Raw genomic sequence first — 14,493 nt, forward strand, 5'->3', positions numbered from 1 at the left:
TAAGCTAAGGCAAGATATCGCCTTTAGAGTTCCAACAAGCTTCCAATACTTCATGTGAGGTGCAACAATCCATCGCAAACAAAGTGCGTGGGTGGATCGTGCTGTAAGATAACATTTTAGCAGACGACACCATAAAAAAGGCACCGAAGGCCAATCCTCCGCTCCTCCTTCATCCATTTTAAACTCGAAGAGGGGAGAGGGGGAGTGATGCATAGCGTGACGCCAAGGCAGATGTGCCCTCAGCCAAATGGCCTCAGGCGAAACTTGTGTTCAAAGACTCGCTGATTCACGGGATTCTACAATTCACATCAAGTATCGCGTTTTGCTGCATTCTTCGTCGTGGTGGGAGCCAAGATATCCTTTGCCGAGAGTCATTTTGTTGAAGGCAAAGGGTCATCCCTACTCATCGCAGCAGGGTGCCCATTCCTTTACTTAAGTTTCTTGTCCCAGATCTAGTTAGTTTTAGATTTGGATCAAAAAACTGTTAACGAGTCCAAATATGATTTATTGGATCCATCCAAACCAATTTTAGAATCTACTACCCAGTCTCCATCAACTTCAATTAGATCTCAATCAAATTCGTTTAAACACAGCCCAAAGTGACATCCTACGCATTATCCAGACCCAATCTCATGATACCACAACCAATTAGTTTTGGATAGTAGTGGATACCCTCATGGCATACCATATATCCAAATCCAAAACCAACATAAGCTCATCTTGTTTGACCTAAGCTTGCTCCAAACCTTTAACTTGCCTAGATAGGATCAGGTTCCCTTAGAATGGATCATGATTTTATTATCTCAACCATCTGCTTCAGATCTATTTTGACTCATTTCAAAGGGATCTCCTGTGATCATGGTTGGTTTGGAAAAAATATTTCTAATCTTATCATCATGTATATTATACCAAATTCAATAAGTTTTCTTGGGTATTTCAAGGTCAGGGTGGGCACTAGCCTGCCCTAGTCCTTAACTGATCCAAACCCAATATAAGAGAGAAAAGTGTTGCAGTGAAACAAAAGCAAAACATAAGAATCAGATCCATAAGAGTTCATTTAGATTCAATCCAATATAATTTGGATTTTTTTTAGTTTGTATTTGGATATTGGGTTTAAATGGACCCTCATGAACATGGTACTTTTGTTTCGCTTTTGCATTATTCTCCTTGGGTTAGAAAAGACTTGCCCTCAAGTCTTAATCTTGCTTGCGCTTTTTCTAATTCTATTTCACATTGTGGGTCATGGATGTGGAACCAGATTTTTATGTTGCTTAAGAGGGTTTGGGTGGGCAATGACTTAAATGTTGTTGTGCATCCCCCCCCCCCCCCCTCATATTGGGTTTGGATCAGTTGCAAAGTTACATAAGTGCCCGTCACTACAAGGATAAGGAGCTTTAGCGGTGACATTTATGGGTACTATTAGTAAAATTGTTGTCGCTATTGAGTCAATAGCACAACATATATGGCTACATATACGGGCTTTGTTGCTCTTCAGCAACCGAAAATTGGGTTGCTGCTATTGGTAGCACTAATAGCAGTCACTTTTCCAGTTGCTCTTATTGATTCAGCCAACAACAATGACCCCACTTAACGACGCCTTCCAAAGTAATCACAATGACTTTATAAGTATCTGCTATTGTTAGCAATAACAGCCACTTTAGCAATAGCAGCCATTTTTATGGTTTCTTTTTGCAAATCAAACCCTGCAGATTCATTCTACGTGGTCCATTTGCTAGAAATTGACTCTTGAATCATCGTAGTCGGATCAAAAAATGCAATTTTTTATGCTTGAATATGTGTGAACTGTTTCTATAAAACCAAGCATCTAGATCACATCGGTACAGTGAAATTTTTGAAAAAACATAAAAAAATCTATGAAAATCTTAGTTCATACCAGTAAATATATTTGGTTGGTAAATATATTTCAGTTACCCACATGTATAATACATATAATATAGGTATAAAGAATATATAATATGCATATTATATATATATATATATATATATATATTATATATATAATATATGTATAAAATATATAAATATATAACATGAAAAACAAGCCTATACAAGCCGAGCAGAGCTTGCCATGTCCGTTCTTGGTTCATTTACTTAAATGATCTAGCTCATAGCTTAGCTCGCCAAGCTCAATTTTTGAGCTGAGCTTCTCAAAGATCGAGCCAAGCCTAACAATAAGCTTCTTGTCTTGTTTCCTAGCCCTATCCATGCCTCTCTAGTCTATCTTTAGAGCTTTTGAGCTTTGACTTAGTCAAAGCTCTACTTGGTTTAAGCCAAGAAGCTATTCAAGAGTGGTCATGTTGATTAGCTCCGGTCTCACCTGATGCAAAGTGTAGGCTGAGTATTACGACTAAAAGAAGCTCAGTTGTATCCTACAAGTAAGGTTGCACGTACCATTGCATCAAAGACTTGATCATAGTGGGGCAACTAGCGCTTTAAAAAGATAATGTCTAACGCATGCCTCTGAGCCTACATTCAAACTCAGCTGTCACACCCACAAGATTTATCAACAGAAATTAGCAAGTGCAGTTTAAGAAGCCACTAGAGAAGTAAACTTGAGAAATAGAAACCAAGACAAGTTGCCAGAAAGCACACAGATATAAGAGAAGAGATTTACAAAGCTACATGAGATAAAAAAGACTTCAAGGAAGCAACATATTTGTATTTCATGAAATCAAATGTAAGATACAATACAAGAGTGTTTCACCATCTTCTCAATCATTGATCAACACAGTTAAGCTCTTTCCATCACTCCGGTGACTCTGCAGAGCATACCTGCAAGTGCAAGCCAAAGAATCAAGGTTAAAATAGCCCTCTTATGCATCAAAGGAAGAGCTATAGTTCTTTGCAATCCATCGATGTGGCAATAAGAGACACATAGGTCTGTTCTACTTCATTTACAAGACTAAAAAATGATTGACCAGCAAAGTTTCAAAAAAAAAGATCCCCTTATTAATGCACCAATAGTCGACCAGCTGTGAGCTGGAAATCAAATGCCCGTGCCAACAAGCCTTGATCTGGTGAGAGTTTGGAGATACACTGGTTGTATGTGTTGGAAGATCTTTGATGAGTGGCATACCAACACGTTTCTCATCATTATAGTGGATATCTGATTTTTAGCCCTTCATGGTTGCGGTGCATTTTACAATGAAGTACTTAGAATCTTGCAAATCTATACTTGCATCAAGGGTAACATTTTGATGCAACTGAATATATAAAGAATGCAATGAATAGTGTTCTTACTCCTAGGAATGCCAAGAACCATGAAAAACATCTTCAAGATGCATCAAAGCATACAATTGGATGCCACCAAACATTAAAAAAATTCCTGGTTTTACAGCTTGCAGATAAAAGTGTCCAATATTCAGGAATTGATGCTTTCTTTTGTCATCATGGTGTTCCCTAAATAGCTTGCTATTCATGATCGTTTCAGTATACTTGATTAACAGAATGGCAATTCTTACAGTCTCCAACAAGTTATACCAGAACCTGGAGAATTTTCTTACACAAAGTTTTCCCTCACCGAAATATGGCCAGAGCTCTTCTTTTCAACTGTATTTTCTTGCTTTTATTGTTGATATTGCTTACTTTTCATCATCAACATCCCCAACAACAAACAACTTTGTGGATCCTAACTAAAAGATCAATAAACAATTAACAAATGAAAGGAAGCCAAAAAAATAAAAAATATAATGATCTTCAGTTCCTTAATTATATTTAAAACAAGTACAAACAAAATACATGAGAGATCTGGCACTTACCCACAAAAGTCCCACCACCAACACCCATCTGCACATACCCAAAGCCAACAGGATGCCTAAGACCCCACACCCACATCTGCATCATCCACCACCAAGTCTCCATTCACGTACTCCCTCAGAGCAGCAACGGGCCATATAAATCCTCTCCACAGGAGCCTATTGGCCAGAGGCACATCAATTATGATCTCCTTCATAGCGGGCTTCTTTTCATCCCTGATGGCAATCAAATAGCTCCTGCCAACCCACCCAATCCACCCTGCTATGTACAGGAACAAGATCCCTGGGGTGATGAACTCCCCCCAGTGCCGCTGATCGCCGCTGACGATCAGGTGTGGCAGCCCGTCGGCGCCGCATAGCAGACCCTGCTTGCCGTAATTGTCAAAGCGGCGCTTCGTCTTCTCGATGGTGGCCTTGATGGCGAGTGCAGGGGCAGAGTCCTCGGCGTAGTTCTTGAGGCTTGATTCAAGCTTCTTGATTGATTGCTTCTCGCGCTTGGCAAAGGCCTTGGACTCCTTGCATGGGGTGAGGCCAGCGATGTCAGCAAGAGCATCAGAGGGAGCTGCTAGTGGGGAGGCAGCAACGGCAAGGGCCAGTGCAAGTGCAGCAAAATTGGTGGTGCTGGAGTTGTTGGTGTTGGCTGAACATGTGGCTCTGAACTTGGGGGAGATGCAGTGGAGCCTTGGGGAGGCGTTGATGTTGGTGGTGATGGAGGAGAGCTTGGGGTTGATGACAAGGCCAGATGGTATGGTTGCTAGTGCCATGGCTCGGTCCTCTGAGTGTGTGTGACTGTGCTTGGGGTAGAGAGCGGAGAAAAGGAGGGTGGGGGAAGTTTGTAAGAGCGAGGGTGGCAATGAGGATATGGGTTGGGGGTGGTGGATAAGGGTGATGTGAGTTGGGTGTCTCCCATTGGAGAGGGTTATGACCATCTATCATGTGTTTGGATTCTGTCAATTTGTGTGGTGAAGAGGCTTCTTGGCGAAAATATCACGTGCAATATGATTGCACAAATATTAAATGTTTGTTCATTAAGCGCCTGAGCACCCTCCATTTTGCTGTCAGTTGTGGGCCCAAGGCCTGATGGAGGGTGATCAAGTGCTTAATGCACAAAATTTGTGCCATGTGATTGCACTCGATCCGGACTCGGCTTCTTGGTGTCCAGCTGATGCATGGTCTTAAATTTTAAAGACTCTCTGGTAGCTGCTCAATCTCGACGAGTGTTCATTGCGGGTGTGCAAGAATGTTCAGCGTTTTTTGAACAGAAACTGCTAAAAACCGCAAAAAAAAAGTGTCGCTAAAGGTCCCCAGTTCTACCGCTAAAAACAATCTAAAAAAAACATAGGGTGCATCCCTCAGGTTCCAGCGATAAAAAGATCTTTAGTGGTGCTTCAAAAGCATCGGTAAAGACCTTTTTCTTATTTTTGTGCTTTTGGCATTTTTTGCCAATTTTTGTGTGCTGACGTCCATCACGCACGCGATGAAAGATCAGCGCTATTGTGTTCCTCTTACATGTATGGATTACTTAGTTACAAATTTCTATATACATATATATGTATATATATAATAATAACCTACAAAATAGGCACGGTGCTAAATAAAACATTCTAATAGATTTTTGGCATTTTTTCAAAATTTTGACCCCATAGATGTGCTCAGCATGATTGATTTACTAGAAATGGGCATTTAGATTATGCATTTTGGATTGAAAAAATGATATTTGGAACCTCAAAAATTTATGAAAATTATAGGCCATTGATTTTTTTAAACCTTGTAAAAACCTATTCATCCATTGGAATCAAAATTAATGTGATACTTATAATAACAAGCATATGGATCACATGTGTACCATCATAATTTTGAAAAAACACTAAAAATTTAATAGCATATTTCATTTAGCACGAGGTCCTGTTTCTACAAAATGGGTACGGTGTCAAATGAAACATGCTATTGGATTTTCTTTGCTTTTTCAAAATTTTGACCTTATAACATATGTTATTTATATGTTTTTATAGGAATCACTTCTTGGAGCATTTGATTCTGGTGCATAAATAGATTTTTGTAAGTTTTCAAAAATCAATGAACTATATTTTTCAGAAAATTTTGAGGCTTCAGATACCATTTTTTCATCCAAAATACATGATCCAAGTGTTGGTTTCTAGTAAATCAATTATGCTTTACACATCTATGGCAATGTTGTAAAAAAACATTAAGGCGTAGCGAGACAGTCCACCAAAATCTAAGGCGAGGCGTAAAGTGTAAGCCTAAAAAAAAATAACTTTAAAAAAACTAAAAAAATTATCTAAAAATATAAATAAATATTTTATTGATGAAGCAACAATCAACAAGAAATAAAAAATCTCAAATAAATACTGAAAAAATATGAGATTAACATGTAAAAGTAGCATTAATGCAATAACTTGATCCACGTAAGTATCTAAGAAATAAAATATGAGCATTCATTCAATAAAAAATTAGCATTAACAACCAAATGCATATTAGCATTAACAACCTCATGTCATAATTAGAAAATACATGTTAGCTTTAACAACTAAATGTCAATATATTTGTTTAAAACTCTTTAAAATAAAAGTGTTAACATTCACAAGTGCAAATGAAAAACCCCAAAAAATATATAAATGCATGTAGCCCTATGATATGAATTAGAGCCTAGGCTCATCATCAATATCTAAGTCTTCAATATCATCTGAGGAATTCATATAAATAGGTTCTCCTTCATCCTCATTCTCTGACTCTTCATCATCTGCACTTTCTTCCTCTACATCATCGATCACTTCTTTTGCTTTTCTTTTTTTTTCAATAAAAAATTATGTATTAAATACTTATTTTATCTAATTAAAAAAATACATTTGTATTTATAGCAAAGTAAAAGGAATATAGTTTTACCTAAATCTCTTGTCTTACCTAAAACCACTTTGTGAATCATGAGGTAAAGTGTATTTTTCAATATGCACATGCTCAATGACATTTATGTCGAAGTTCGGATCCAACCATGAATCCTTCAACCAATTGGGATCACTAGGCAACGCTGGATCTTCCTTCTCCACAATGCACTCATCGTCTAAGTCTATATAATCTACACATATAGGGTCTTTGGTAGCCCTTTTTCTCATATTTCTCTCTCTTAATTTCATATTATACATTACAAAAATCAACACATTCATCTTCTCTTGTTCAAGTTTATTTCTTCGTTTTGTATGCACCTATAATTCCAAATTATTCATAATTAATCATAAAATAATTAAACTTATACAAATGTATTTTAAAAATAAAATACAAAGTCATAAACTAATGAGAAAGTACTCTAATTTATCTCATAGTCTGATGCACTACACATCAAAATTAGAATTTGAATTGCAAAATTCATCAATTCAGGATTTTCGTGCCCAAATGAACTCCACCAATCAGCTGCATTCAAATAAAATAATAAAAAAATGATAAAAACATTAAGAATGTTACAATTAACAAAAAAATAATAAAAACAGGAAAAAATATTAACAAATAACAACATAATTGCAAACTTACCAGGACTTTTTAATTTTCTTGCTGTAACGACTGTCTCTCTACAAACAACCCATTTGCCCTTTTAAGTGCATCAATTTGTGTTGTAATTTTCAATCAAACATTTGCATCAGAAACCAATTTTTTTGACATAATCATAAAAGTAACTCATAACTTCTCCATCTGGGTTGAAGTTGTGAGCATAATGAAATTGATAATTTAAATAATAGGCAGCTGCATGCAAAGGCTTATATATGGAGTCGCAAGTTTCATCGTCTATCAATGATGTCTCAAATAGGTTTATATTTTTTTCAACATTGTCAAGGTTTGAAACAATTTTTTCTTTTGCTCTATCTATTGCCTCGTATAAAAATTTCATAGCAGGCCCATTTGCATTCACTAATTGCAACACTTTCACGAGAGAAAGTGTAGCTTTAATTGTATATGATATGGCAGCCCAAAACTTATGATCATTAAGAACAATATAATAAATGTTTTTAGCATTATATTTCTTATAGTAATTAGATGATCTAAAATTTAAAGACAAGAACATTGACTTCAACTCTTTCTTGTAACATCCAATAATATGAAGTGTGAGATATGTTATAGCAAAATAAGTGATAACTAGACATAGGGGTTTTTTCTTCTTTGTGAACTTTCTTATCAAATTTAATACTCATGCATGACTATAGATATATCTTGTATTTTTTTTTACCTTTTCCACTGTATCTTTAAAAATTGATATCTTTTCAATATCTTCTAACATCATATTCAAGCAATACGCCACACACGGTTTCCAAAACATGTTTTTCCTACTGTTAACATATTTTCAGCTGCCACATAATTTGGTGCATTATCTGCAATGACTTACACCATATTCATTTTACCAACTTCTTTAAATAACTTACACAAATTTGCAGTAGTTTTTTTCATGTCACTGATGTCAACAGACTTAAAAAATATTATCCCAGATGAGATGTTCATAAGAAAATTAATTAAGTTTCTTTCTTTCCATCTCTCTAATCATTTGTCATAATGTTGCAACCAACTTTTGGCCATTCTTTTTTTAACTCTTTTAAAATTTCATGAGTACAATCTACCTCATCCTTCAAAAACTGCGTTCTAATCTCGTGGTAAAAAGGCAGTTTGAACCCTCATCCATAATTTGCAATTGCTTCTACCATTACACCAAAATATGGACTCTTACAAAGATTAAATAATTGAGCATTGGAATAAAAAAATCTATCAATGGCATGACATACACTTTTTCTTTCATCCCTTTTGAAAGTAGTGTTTTATTGTGGTTTGTTATGCTTCTTTGTTCACAAAAAGGTCCATGAGACTACATGTGTGAGACCACATGTGCTTGTTTTTGCAACACTATGTGATCCACTAGTTTCTTTGTTCACATTATCACCTGTTGATAATCTAAAATAAATACTTATTAATTTCAAACTTGTTTTGTTCCTGTTCTTGTTTATTTTGCTTCTAATCCCTTAGATAATTCTAAAAAAAACTTTTCACATCAAGTGGAACCGCTTCACACAAGCTTACACTATGTTTCGTGTCAGCTAAGTGATGTTTCAACCTATAGATGTCTCATGTAGTCTCTCTATGACAATAATTGCAAATTACATGTCCTACGAGTTTGGGATATTTAGTGGCATTTGGAACTTTAACTCCATGATCCCATCCTACATCTTTTTTCATTGTTCAACTACAAAAATGCATATAAGAAAATATATATTAACACAAAAAATTATAAAAACTTAAGAGTTAAAAAAAACGGAGACAATGCTTTATATAATCCAATGAATTCAGATTCATATTCAATAAGAATCAACATATATAACTTGGAAACTAATTAAATAACTTGAAAACTAATTATATAGCTTGGAAACAAATTATATAGCTGTGAAAAAAAATGATCATACATATTTTTTATATAAGGACTACATTAATTATATATAATCCATCTAGATGAACTTATACAAGAATTAACAGAGTTGAACACCAATTATTCATGCTCAGTTCGGCCACAAATTGCTCATGGATTTATGCCCATAGTTGTTCAACTATCTACTATGAATACACCTCATTATAAACCAAAAAAATGCACCATTAGAGATCCATTGTCCATGATAAATAATAACTAAACACTTATTTTAAAATAATTTATCATAATAATATTTAAGAGTGAATAGGTCATGTTCGCTAATGGATTCTTACAAACATGAAGATAGCATAGACATGCTGAATAGATTACGAAATTTGTGAAACTAGGAAAAGGGACATGCCAGTGTGGTGTTTTGTGCAGAATATAAAATATTCACAACCCCACTATTCACAGCTGCAATCCCACAGTTACAGCCAACCAAGCACTGACAAGAAATCAGATTTTAAGCAAAGCAAGAACAACAAATTAATCATTAAAAAGTAAATAAACAATTAAGCAATTAATTATTAACAAGTAAAAAAACTAAGGTAACAAACAATTAACAAAGAAACATAATTTACAAACAAAATTAGGAGGTATTTAGAAATCCCCATCAATCCATCAGACGATTGGTGACGAGAAATCATATTTCTTAATGTATTTTCTTTATAGAATTACTAAAAATTTCTGCGATTGGTGACGATTAATGCATTAAATCACAATGTCAAATTTTATACCTTTTTCTTCTTATTTCGAAAGGCAAGCTGGGGTTAGACTGACAAACGAGAGAGGTGGGAGAGACCGAGATAGAGAGACAAGAGGTGTGAGAGAGACGAGAGAGGTGGGAGAGACGAGAGAGATTAGAGAGGTGGGAGAGAGCAGAGAGACGAGCGAGTGGGAATGAAGGCCTCTGACTCTAATTAGGGTCAAGAGCCCTCTAATAATAACTTTATTTTTTGGTCAAATGGGGGCTTTGCCCCCCCATTTGACCAAAAAAATGAGGCGTGTATGCCTCACCTTAAGGTGTGCCTCGCCCCGAGGCATACGCCTCATAGCGTACGCCTCAAAGCATATAAGGCGTACACCTCAAAGCTTTTATGCTTTTTGCCTGTGCCTCAAGGCACAAAGGCCTTCACCTCAAGGCACAAAGGCCTTCGCCTTGAGGTGAGGTGCACTTTTTGCACCTTGAGGCATATTTTTAATAACACTAATCTATGGTGTCAACATTTCAAAAAAAATACAAAAAATCCATTAGCATGCTTCATTTAGCACCATGCCCATTTTTTAGGTTTTCATTTCCTTATATATAATGATAATAGAAAAAAGACAATTCAATGATTTTCCAAACTAAAAAATAAACATCAAGAACAAAAATGGTAGCTTCACATTTGTTGAACATGAAAACAAGTCGGACAACCATCAACCAATAATTTAGTTCTCTGGAAATCTTGTTAACCTTTACAAACTATTGCTTTGTTTTTGGCACAAATGGTGGTATCTCATGATGGGACATGAAATTTGGGTCTTATTCCGGCCATGGCATCATTATTCTCATATTGCAAAAAGATTATAAGAGGTACCTTGCTCATGCATCTTTGATGAAACCTAATCTAGTGGGGGGGCATCATTGATAAGGTTGTAAACGCCTCCGATCCAATTGGTCCAGGATTTACTATCAAGAACTAGGTCAAACCAAAGTTGTACTTTGACCAACTCAGGGCTACAAGTCAAATTATAATCCTGGTTTAGTACAAATTACTTGGGTCAAACATCAGTTGAGCTCCATTCCACCACTTCAGACATGCAAGGCAATGTTACAGACCCTTTTCAGCTTCAGGTCTGACCTAGAGGATCCACCTCAGCCCTGGACATTCCCCAATCAGGATCCTATCAGAAGGAGCCGCACAACCCCAAGATCCATTCCAGGGAAACCCGACTAGTTTGGAATCCTACCTATGCTGGTACTCTAGTGGGATGCCCAATCTAGGGTGGGATTGTGCTTGTATTTTTACCTCTCTATCCCTTATAAATGTTATAGATAGGTGTATCATGTGCAGTCTATTTTTCAATGAAGTTTTAAACAATTTTTCCAATTCTTCATTCTGGTCCTTGATGTGGTTTGCCTTCTAAGGGAACAGTTCTTCTCCCTCACTCGTCTATCTCAATGTCAGAGGGAACATGTTTCTTTCTCCTCCCAGCCAATGCCCCCTGCTTTCCCCATGTTCATGAGAGTCGACCAGGAGAGATGTTGCTCTCTCCCTGTTGATTCCTCCAGATCATGTCCTCCCTTGGGGCATGCGCCCCTCACATGGACTAGGTGGTTCTGTTGTGACTATGTCCCCTACCCTGGGACACGTTGTCGTACGCCTACAATGTGTACAACAACCCAACTGAATGTGCCCCCACCTTATGTGGTGTGACCTTTCTCTTGCATGGTTTGAGAGCCCTGCCCCACTCCACGTGCTCGTATATGCAGGATAGTCTTTTGTGGGAGTTTGAGTTATGACAGTGGTATCAGAGCATCTATCTCAAATCTCGTTTAACCTTCTCGATTTTCTTGAAGCGATCCTGGGAGTCACATTGTACAACTACTTGCTTAGGGATAACGCAACAAGGGTCCATGCTGTTTATGATTTTCGTTCAAGTTTGATTCGATGCTCGTATTTATTTTTTTGAATCATATCTTATTCAGTGTGTCAAATTTTTTATCGTGAATGGTGTTAGATCAAGCCCAACATTAATCAACACTGAATTCGAAGGATTTGTTTGGTTCACATCCCCCAAGATGTTTTTGTATCTTTTAGAGCTGGAGGACAGTCCTGACGATTTTGTAGTCATGTGGCCAATTTTTTTTTTAGCTTGCACCATGTCTTAATTCGTTTACTGATGCAACTTAGACGCTTTTAAGAAGGTCTGAACAATGTAGGTGTTCGATAGTTGTTCGGATTTGTCACTGTCAACGTGATCACTGCTACCACTAATTGATTGTTCGGTTGCACAAACTAAATCAAAATTCATCATAATATATCGTTTCCTTTGCTTCCATGCAATCAACATTTCTAATATTCAAGATTAACCATAAAAACTTCACATTCATCATTGCACATATATTTCAAGCATAAATTACAAAGTCCAACAACTTATACCTAGCTTTATTATCTACTCGAGAAGGTTAGATGTCATAAAAATTATTACGATAAAGATCATTGGCACTAATTTGCCCACGTGGTTTCACATTCTCTACAGTGATCCTTTGATCATGTACAACATCAATATTGTTCACTATTTATGACAGTTCGATTATCGACAAAGGACTGAGCTCGATAGATAAAGCTTGATATAGATGCATATTCTCTAGAGGATTTGAATCATTTCATTCATCAACTGTTTCTTGTACATCATTTTCAAATGATTCTTTTTTAACTGCTTCTCGATTAACTTTGTTAACATCCATGTAAACATCACTACTAAATAACATCGATTCTACTCCATCATCGTTTCACTCATCTATTATATTTGTTAGCTATTTACAGTTGAAGAATAACTATATCGAAAGCTTAATAAGTCTTTTGCATATCCAGTTTTATGAGATATCAAAGTCATAAATTCCTTAAAGCTATTATTTTGTAAGACCACTATAGATCTCCAATTAGAGTAATCATACCTACAGAAGTGTACTTTAGCCCTTTCAAATGCCATCATTAACTATCTACAACAACCGCTATACATCTTCAAAAACTAGCATATGAGAAAAAGTCATCCATATATACTTTTTATATTCAACTAACAAAGCTACCTACAACAATCAGTTTGAAAACCAAATATCCCACATTCCATGCTTATGCACAGTGAATCCTAACCCCCTTACACCAGCACAAAAACAACAAATATTAACTAAAGGATAAATAAACAAACAAACAAAAGTCATCTACAACACAAACAAATATATATCTATGAAAAAAAAAATAAACATAATACACCCTAAACAGTAACTCCGATGAAAAATATTAAATAAATCTTAGAAAAACATACAAAAAATATTCATAACAGCAACCAAACAGAAATACACATGGAGCTATTAAATGATAATAACTATACAAAAATAACTTGAGAAGTGAAAAACAAACAATATGCATATATATTGTTTGTATGGAACTCATCTTTCGAACCTATAAATAGAGAAGTCGATGATAAGGAATGTAGAAGGTTCTACAGGAAATCAACACAACAGAAGAGGAACAATGAAGAGGGTTTTATAAAGAAGTTTTTTTTTCAACCATAAACAAAAAATGAAACCAAAAGAACAAAATGAATTTATATATTATTTGGGAAGTCAAAAAAAAGAAGAAGAAACTTTACATAGTATTCATCCCAAACATATGCGATGTATCACAAACATTTGCATATATGTAGAGAGGAACTCATATATGTCATAAATTCGCAAATATTTGTCATGTTGGGTCTTCAATTTAAGTGGAGGCTCACACATATTTTTATGCGAATTCGTGAAGTATATGTGGATTAAGTAGGATATTTGCAATGTTGCGACATTCAGTTTAAGTGGAGGTTCACACATATATTTATGCAAATTCATGAAGTATATGCATATTAGTAAGATATTTGCAATGTTAGAGGTTTCAATCAAACCGGATGTGATCAAATAAATTTATATAATGTTCATATTATATATGCAACTTAGGTAAGGATATTTGCAATGTTTGAGGTTTCAGTCAAACTGGATGTTCGCAAATAAATTTATGTGAGCTTCGTAAAGTTTGCATAAGAAAACATGTGATTATACATTTAAGTGAGAGTTTGCACTAGCTAACGAGAAGAGTGATATATCACAAAACTCCATCTTTTCACACATGCGAAGGGTGAAAAGGTCATAACAAAATTAGGCATTTGTGATTTTGGATATGAAGAGAATAGCAAAAATTTCAAGGCATTTTGGAAAACGTGTTAATTTGCCCGTACAATACTGTCATTTTCTGAAAAATGTAACATAATGGTTCAAATGCCATTGAAAACTGTAACAATAGGAGCTTAAAGCAGGATAACATGAAGGCTGTGTTTTTCATGTCGAGAAATTTTTGAAGAGTAGCTCAAGGTGCAACAACTTACTCAGAAAAACTAAATATTGAGAAGGGGGAAGGAACAAATGACATTTTTCATTCAAACAATCTAGTGGTTGCATTTCAGTAAATCAATTGAAAGGAATAGCTTTCCCTAGTGTAGGCCCACTACCCCACCTAACGTGAC

The 14,493-nt window shown here is 35.7% G+C and overlaps 1 protein-coding gene and 1 non-coding gene across 2 annotated transcripts; both read right to left on the bottom strand.

The window, feature by feature from the left end:
• Nucleotides 1-217: 217 nt before the first annotated feature.
• On the bottom strand, nt 218-373 carry LOC149822648 (5.8S ribosomal RNA). Its single transcript, XR_016426309.1, has one exon. It is a non-coding gene; the product is annotated as a 5.8S ribosomal RNA (ribosomal RNA).
• Nucleotides 374-2,597: 2,224 nt separating this feature from the next.
• Nucleotides 2,598-4,626, bottom strand: LOC149822649 (photosystem I reaction center subunit III, chloroplastic-like). The gene is made up of 2 exons (XM_089979942.1): nt 3,780-4,626; nt 2,598-2,793 (listed from the first exon to the last, which is right to left on the bottom strand). The coding sequence occupies exon 1, from the start codon at nt 4,538-4,540 to the stop codon at nt 3,836-3,838; it is 705 nt and encodes a 234-aa protein (XP_089836068.1). The 5' UTR covers nt 4,541-4,626; the 3' UTR covers nt 2,598-2,793; nt 3,780-3,835.
• Between the last annotated feature and the right edge of the window lie 9,867 nt (nt 4,627-14,493).

The sequence above is a fragment of the Nuphar pumila genome, chromosome 11 (assembly GCF_984573655.1).
Source record: "Nuphar pumila chromosome 11, dmNupPumi1.hap1.1, whole genome shotgun sequence".
Classification (NCBI taxonomy): domain Eukaryota; kingdom Viridiplantae; phylum Streptophyta; class Magnoliopsida; order Nymphaeales; family Nymphaeaceae; genus Nuphar; species Nuphar pumila.

What these genes read in the sequence shown, in the direction of transcription:
- LOC149822649 (XM_089979942.1), bottom strand. Translation starts at nt 4,540, where the DNA reads ATGGCACTAGCAACCATACCATCTGGCCTTGTCATCAACCCCAAGCTC.